The sequence below is a fragment of the Papaver somniferum genome, chromosome 10, assembly GCF_003573695.1.
Source record: "Papaver somniferum cultivar HN1 chromosome 10, ASM357369v1, whole genome shotgun sequence".
Taxonomy (NCBI): domain Eukaryota; kingdom Viridiplantae; phylum Streptophyta; class Magnoliopsida; order Ranunculales; family Papaveraceae; genus Papaver; species Papaver somniferum.
The window spans coordinates 33,177,568-33,185,203 of NC_039367.1; the positions used below are offsets into that span (position 1 = coordinate 33,177,568).

Consider the following 7,636-nt stretch of genomic DNA (forward strand, 5'->3'; position numbering starts at 1 on the left):
TAGTCTTGAGATAAAAAGAGGTCACATAGAAGTAAAAAGGAATGTAGGGTTTCGAAACCTTTAAACAGGTTCGTACACGACCAACTCATGACCCTATGAAGAGTAGAATTGTCGATAATAACCTCCTTTATTGATAGACGGGAAATCCTAAAACTTAAGAAAAAAACTTATACTAAAGCCTGAGAGCTACAAAATCATTATCTCTTTTGATCAGGCACATGAGACAAGATTTCAAAAACAACACAATCAAGTTGTATTGTGGTGAACAACAATTTGTCCACCATTTTCCTCTTGTGAGGAATCCACAGACCTCTGTCTATCAAAACGACCCGACCATACTTTCTTCTCTAACGGTCTTGGTTTATCCTTGGAAACTAAAACTTCTTAGACGAAGATAAAATCCTACATACCTCAGCGGTCTTCTGAGCAAGTTTAAGCTTCCTTGCTAAATGATTTGCTCTTCGTTGAAGTTTGTTGACGTGCCTTCATTGGTGTTTGTATTTTTAACACCTTGAAAGTTCATGACCCTTTAGAGAACAATAAGAACACGCCAAGTTAGGATAAAAGTCAAGCTTTTGAGATGTGCATGCAACTAGGCACATAGTGGAAACTGAAACATTACAAACATAGTTTCTAAAGAAAGAGTCAACTTTATCTTCCAGATTAGTTGGATTATGTTCTGAAAGAATATCAAGATTGATGTATGTATTGCTACAATTATCAAAATCAATATTTTCACCAAGAAGTGCAAAAATTTATTTCTCGTCTTCATTAGACTCATAGTTGTCAGATATTTCATCAAGAGTTGCAGCAAGACCTTTGTTCCCGGTGCATTTTATATGATTTGGACACTCGTTTGCAAACTGACCAAATCCCTTACACTTAAAGAACTGAGGCATATCCTCGTCATCAGTTTCATCAATATCTCTATTTTTACTGATTATGAGGTTTGACTGATGCCTTAGGCTTATCTCTGGAAAATCATTTACTTCTCTTCAGCAGAAGATCCCTAAACTGTCTTGTAATCATCGAGACTGATTTGTCAAGATCTTCATCTGATGAATCTGTCTCAGAGTGATCATCTTCAGAGATATACACTTTTTTACTTTTATCAAGTAATTTAGTGTCCTTTAGTTCTTTGAACACAACATCCTTAGATTTGGATGAATGTTCGTGATCAACGATCTTAAGCTTCCCAACCAGCGTATTTTTGGAGAGATTATCAAAGTTATTTCCCTCAACGATGGCATTCTTCTTAGAATCGTATCTAGATGGCAGCGATCTGAGATTTTCATCACAATGTCCTTTTCAGGAATAGTCTTACCCAATACAAAAGAGGCATTAACAATTTCAGACACTTTTTGTGATTAAACTCATCAAATATTTCTTTATCTTCCATACGAAGGTTTTCCCAATCGGAATTAAGGTTTTGAAGCCTACCTTCCTTTTCACTGGTATTTCCTTCGAAAACGGTTTCTAAGATATCCCAAGCTTCTTTAGACATCATGCAATTTGACACATGGTGCTGAAGATTTGGGGTAATGGCATTCAAACCGTCGGGATTTTTATTTGCATCAAGTATCTCGGCAGGGATGTATTCACCAATATTCTTGGGAACATTTACATTTCCAACTGCCACAATGGGAGGATCATAGCCATAAGTAATTAGAGCCATCGAAAATTGGTGGTACGTTAGTAGAGATAACACCTCTGTCCATAGAGTCAGATCGTTACAAACACATACTTGTAAGGTCTTAAACGTGTTTGCCTGCTCTGATACCAATTGAAAAAGCAGGGGTCTAACAACCACACTCAATATTTCGCTTAGCAATCTGTATGGACAAACTCCAATATACTTTCTAGATAATGAACTAGACAATCAGACTCAATCTAGCTAAAAATTATATCAAAGAGTTTATATCTCAATCTCTCGATTTGATATATACTCAAGCAAATAGAAATCTGCGAGTCTTTATCAAATACTAGAGAGATAACTTGGATGGTACCAAAGACCAATATCCAAGTGTCAATCAATTTAAATCAACAATCAAAAAGTCGGATGTTCTAATTGATTGTACAACGCACAACCTGTGATATTTCAATTATATAACCAAATATAATGCGGAAAAGAAATAACACAGACACCAGAATTTTGTTAACGAGGAAACCGCAAATGCAGAAAAACCCCTGGACCTAGTCCAGATTGAACACACACACACTGTATTAATCCGCTACAGACACTAGCCCACTCCAAACTAACTTCGGCCTGGACTGTAATTGAACCCCAACCAATCTAACACTGATCCAAGGTACAGTTATGCTCCTACGTCTCTGATCCCAGCAGGATACTAAGTACTTGATTCCCTTAGCTGATCTCACCCACAACTAAGAGTTTCTACGACCCAAAGTCGAAGACTTTAATAAACAAATATATATCACACAGAAAAGTCTATGGTAATAGATAAATCCGTCTCTCACGAATATACCTACGAGTTTTGTTCCGTCTTTTTATAAATCAAGGTGAACATGAACCAATTGATAATCCAGACTTATATTCTCGAAGAACAGCCTAGTATTATCAATCACCTCACAATAGTCTTAATCGACGCAGCGAAAAAAGATATTTTGGAATCACAAACGATGAGACGAAGATGTTTGTGATTACATTTTATCTTGCCTATCGGAGATAGAAATCTCAAGACAATTATTACAATTGTACTCGTACAATAGAAACATCAAGATCAGATCATACAACTACGATAAAGTAGTATCGGTCTGGATGCACAATCCCAATGAAGTCTTTAAGTCGTTAACCTGATTTAGAAGATGAAACCAAAGGATAAAGGAGAATTGAATCTAGCTTAGCACAACTAGTATCACACAGAATGTGTGGGGATTAGGTTTCCCAGTTGCTAGAGTTCTTCCTTATATAGTCTTTCAAATCAGGGTTTGCAATCAATGTTAGCTTGGTAACAAAACATTCAATATTCACCGTTAGAAGAAAACCTGATTATATTCAATCTAATATTTACCAACCGTTAGATCGAAAACATAGCTTATTATACACACATGAAATGCACGTTTCTAGGCTTGTGTAACCGTACCCAAACTTGTACATTAGTTGGTTCAACAATAGTTAACCAAATGGTTAGCCATATGATCACTTTGATATCAACCATATCCTCCAATGGTTATAAAATCTAAACTCTCATTTCAATCATTGAAACATTCTCAGAAGACGTTATATAGTTGTTATTCACAAACCATTTTTCGTCAGAGCAATTTTCAAAGTGATTGAAACATAACATGACTTTCGTCACTAGGTAAAGATGAACATGGCTAAAGCGAATCTTACCAACACATATTTCGATAAATAGATAGGCGAGATAAACTCGGTTTGAAATACCAAATGTGTATAATCTAAGTCTATATAGCAAAACGACTTTTGTCTCAAGATAGGAAATAAATAGACTTTTGAGTGATAGATAAGTTCAAGTCTCCACATACCTTTTAGTCGATGAAGATCCACCAGTTCCTTGAGTAGTCCTTCGTCTTGTATGATGATTTCCATGGGGTTCTTGAGCTCAACTACACTTTCTATCCTAGTCCAAGACCTTAGCTATAGTAGATTAGAAATCAAGACTTATAATTTTGATCACTAACATTGACAAACATGCTTGAGATAGCAACACATGCGAGTTCGACCGAGCAATGCTCTAACACTTACGGACCAAAAGTTATTCTCTTTTATGGTTTGTATCTGTCTATATATCCCCTTCCAAACCCAGGAGCTACTATCACTAAGTTTGTCAAGATGCAGAGGGTTTATATCTCTAAAGTATTTTGTTTATAGGATCTGAGTACAAAGGTCATATGAGTTAGAAAAAATTTTCCAATCAATATTACTGATAAGAGCTCTATTAAAAGTTTCCAGATTTCTAAAACCTAAACCTCCTAGGTATTTAGGCTTTTGGAAATTAGACCAAGCAATGAACTTTATGCCTTTGTTGGCCTTATGACCCCACCACAAATTCCTTTGCAAGGACTCTAAATGTTGGATAGTAGTAACAAGGATTTTAAAGCACCCCATCTGGTAAGTAGGGAGAGAGTTTAAGACAGATCTTATCATGGTAGTTATATCAGGCTGGTTCAGAGTGGTGCTTACCCAATTATTTAATCTAGCTTCAAAGGATTGAGCTATGGGTTCAAAGGACCTAATTTTAGAATGACCTAAAAGAAGAGGGGCACCTAAGTAGGTCTCCGAGTCTTTAACAATGTTCATGTTTAGTCTACTGGCCAAGTCATCACAAATATCTGGGTCAAGATTATTGCTAAAATAGACACAAGACTTCTGGAAATTAAGAGTTTGACCAGAAAAATTACCAAACTTCTGAAGACTGCTTAGAATAGAATCAATGTTGTTATAATCAGCTTTTGCAAAGATGAGAATATCTTATGCAAATAAAAGATGAGTAATGGGGATGGCTCTCCTAGAGACTTTTATACCTGCAATTTGTTTGTTAAGCTCAGCGTGTTTTAAACTACCAGAAAGATATTCCATAGCTAGAATAAACAAATAGGGAGACAATGAGTCTCCCTGCCTGATACCTCTTGAAGGGATATATTCATGGCAAGGTGAACCAGTAAGAAGAACACTTATGGTAGTAGTAAAAATGCACTAATGGATTAGATTGCAAAAAGAATCATTAAAACCAAAATGAGTAAGCATTTTCAAGATAAAGGGAATTCCAACTTATCAAAAGCCTTAGAAAGATCTAATTTCAAAGCCATAATCCCACTAACACCCTCTTTATGCTTCATAGTGTGAACAATTACATGACCTATGATAATATTATCATGAGTAGATCTGGCAGGAACTAAAGCAGCTTGGTGATGTGAATGATATTTTTAAGATGAGGCATGATCCTATTATCTATCATCTTAGAGACAATTTTGTAAGACACATTACATAGACCAATAGGTCTGAAATCACTAGCTTTCTTAGGTTCTTTCACTTTAGGAATTAAGCAAATATAAGTTTGGTTAAGATGCTTAGGCATGAAACCAGTTTCAAAAAAACTTTGAACAACGTCAGTTACATCTTTACCTACAATGGGCCGTTGAGATTGGTAGAAACCAGCTTGAAAGCTATCAGGGCCTCGGGAGCTCCAGGCATACATAGATTTAACAAGAGTTATAATCTCTTCAGAAGATGGAATAGAGAGCAAAGCCATATTATCAACATCAGTAATGACATGAAAAACATTATTGAAATCATTATAATGCAAAACATGATTACTAGTACAAGCAATGAAGCTACAATGATATGTGAGAAGGTTACTAACAGAGTCTCTATCTTTGCACCCGTTATCATTATTATAAAGAAGTGCATTAATATTATTTCTATGGAGTCTCTTATTCACTAGAGAGTGGAAGTATCTAGTGTTGTTATCCATATCAAGTATGTGCTTGTCTCTGGATTTTTTCTTGTAGAAACTAGTTTGAATTTTATACCAGTTTTCTAGATCATGAGTTAAGGCTTTAACTCTCACATTTTGATCAACTGAGGAAGGAGCCTGTTGTTTCTAAAGAAAAGAGATATTTTTATTAATGTCTCCAAACTCCATTTTATTCCAATGAGGTAAGATGCTTCTAGTGTTTTGGAGTCTATGTTTGAATTTATGAGAGGGACTTCCTTGCACAGAAACATTCCAAGCCAATTTTATATGATCTGAGAAAGTATTATACTGCATCCAAGTGCCAAAAAATTTAAAAGGCCTCCACAATTTCCTAGGAAGAGGACAGTAACTAGAAGGACAGGGCAGTGATCAGAAGCAATGTGATTTAAATGGAAAACTTTAGTTTGAGGGAAATTTAAAAACCAGTCAGGATTTCCTAAACCCATGTCTAGCGTAGCTTTCCTAGTACCAGTGCCATAAATATTACTGGTCCAAGTATAATCTTTTCCTTCATAACCTATATCATCTAAACCTGCATCTCTAACCCTATTTTGAACCCAAGTGTCAGAACTACATTTATTTTTATCAAGATGGAAATTTAGATCACCTAGGACCAACCAAGGTTGGTAGACAACTTCACTGAATTCATAAATGAAATTCCATTGTTTCTTCTTGGGATCAGTATAGGTTGAGCCATACATGAAAGAAAATAAAACCTCAGGCTTACTAGGGTCTAGCTTCACATGGGCATGAATAATGTTATCAGCAGTGCTAGCAATATCGCAAGTTATACCATCTTTCCACATAAGAATAAGGCCACCACCAAGACCAACTCTATCAATACAGGAGTAATTATGGTAATGTTGGTTTTGAGCAATGGAGATCATTCTCTGACTATCAACTTTAGTTTCACAAAGGAAAATAAAATCAAGATTATGTTTTTTGATCAAGTTTTGCAATTGTTGAATGGTGAAATTGTTGGAAATACCTTAAGTATTCCAGGAGAGAAACTTCATTTTAAAACCTAAATTATTATTTGTGCTCAAAACGACAGATTGGTTTTCAAAGTCTATAAACTGAATCCTATATGAGAGTAAAACAAGAATTCTATAGTATTAAGAGTGCAGATTTAGATAGCAATACAAGAAAAAATTAAAGAAAATAGAATATTTGGGAAGAAATTTTAGTACATGATTTTCCTTATCAGTGCTTCCAGAATACTTGTCTCCCATTGTGATCATATGAGAATTTTGGATGCCTATGATGTTATCTAAGATGTCATTCTGGGAGGAAGAAACCTGCTCAGTAGAGTTGTTTACCTCATCTTCAGAAATTCTATGCCTCTTTCCAAGTCTCATGTCTTCACTCTCTTCAGCTGAGTTCTTCTTAAGAAGAAAGTCCATATTAATGGCAATACCATCTTTTGGTGGAATAAACACAGTATTCTTAACAAATTTCTTCTGGTTCTTAGAAGAAGAGGGAGCATCTTTTGTGTTGAAAGTTGAGATATTCTTCCTAATAGTGTTAACTTTTCCAAAGAAATGAGGCTTCCCATGGGCCTTTGCCAGATAGATAGCTGCAGCTTTGCAGGCTCGAGAACAGTGATCAATAACGTAACATTCAGTGCAGATGCCATCTGGCTGCCTTTCATAAAAGAATTTTTGCCAGCGTGTAACTCCAGCATTAGTTATTTCCTTTACACCCCTTCTTAAAAGCATGGATAAACCCACATTAACACAGACCTTAACAGGAACATTTCCTTCTGGAATTGCATCTTTAGGTTCAATCTTCACCACAGTGCCAATTGTTTCACCTATTTTTGTTACAAATGCAACATTCATCTGCTCTGGTAGCAAAAATTTCAGTTGGATCCAAAACATTTGAAACCCCCAATACTGATCAGAGTAGACCATATCCAGAATGTAGTCATGAACTACTAGCAAATGCTTGTTAATGATCCAAGGCCTTTGCTCAATCACTATTTTTGGATGATCCCATTTCTGGAACTTGAAAATCATTGTGTTTGGATCAATCTCAACAATTCTCAGCTCTTCTCTTTTTATGAAAGGCCAAGTGAACTTTATAAACCTTTCAACTGTGTCACAGTTCATCCTGCCTTCCATAATAACCTTTCCTATGGCACTTGCTTCCCAATTTGATTCTTCTTCTTCACCGCT

At 35.7% G+C, this 7,636-nt stretch overlaps 1 protein-coding gene across 1 annotated transcript; it reads right to left on the minus strand.

Moving 5' to 3' along the window:
* Nucleotides 1-4,731: 4,731 nt before the first annotated feature.
* LOC113315504 lies at nucleotides 4,732-6,346 on the minus strand. Its single transcript, XM_026563775.1, has 3 exons — nucleotides 5,804-6,346; nucleotides 4,970-5,585; nucleotides 4,732-4,841 (listed from the first exon to the last, which is right to left on the minus strand). The coding sequence occupies exons 1-3, from the start codon at nucleotides 6,344-6,346 to the stop codon at nucleotides 4,732-4,734; spliced, it is 1,269 nt and encodes a 422-aa protein (XP_026419560.1).
* Nucleotides 6,347-7,636: the final 1,290 nt, after the last annotated feature.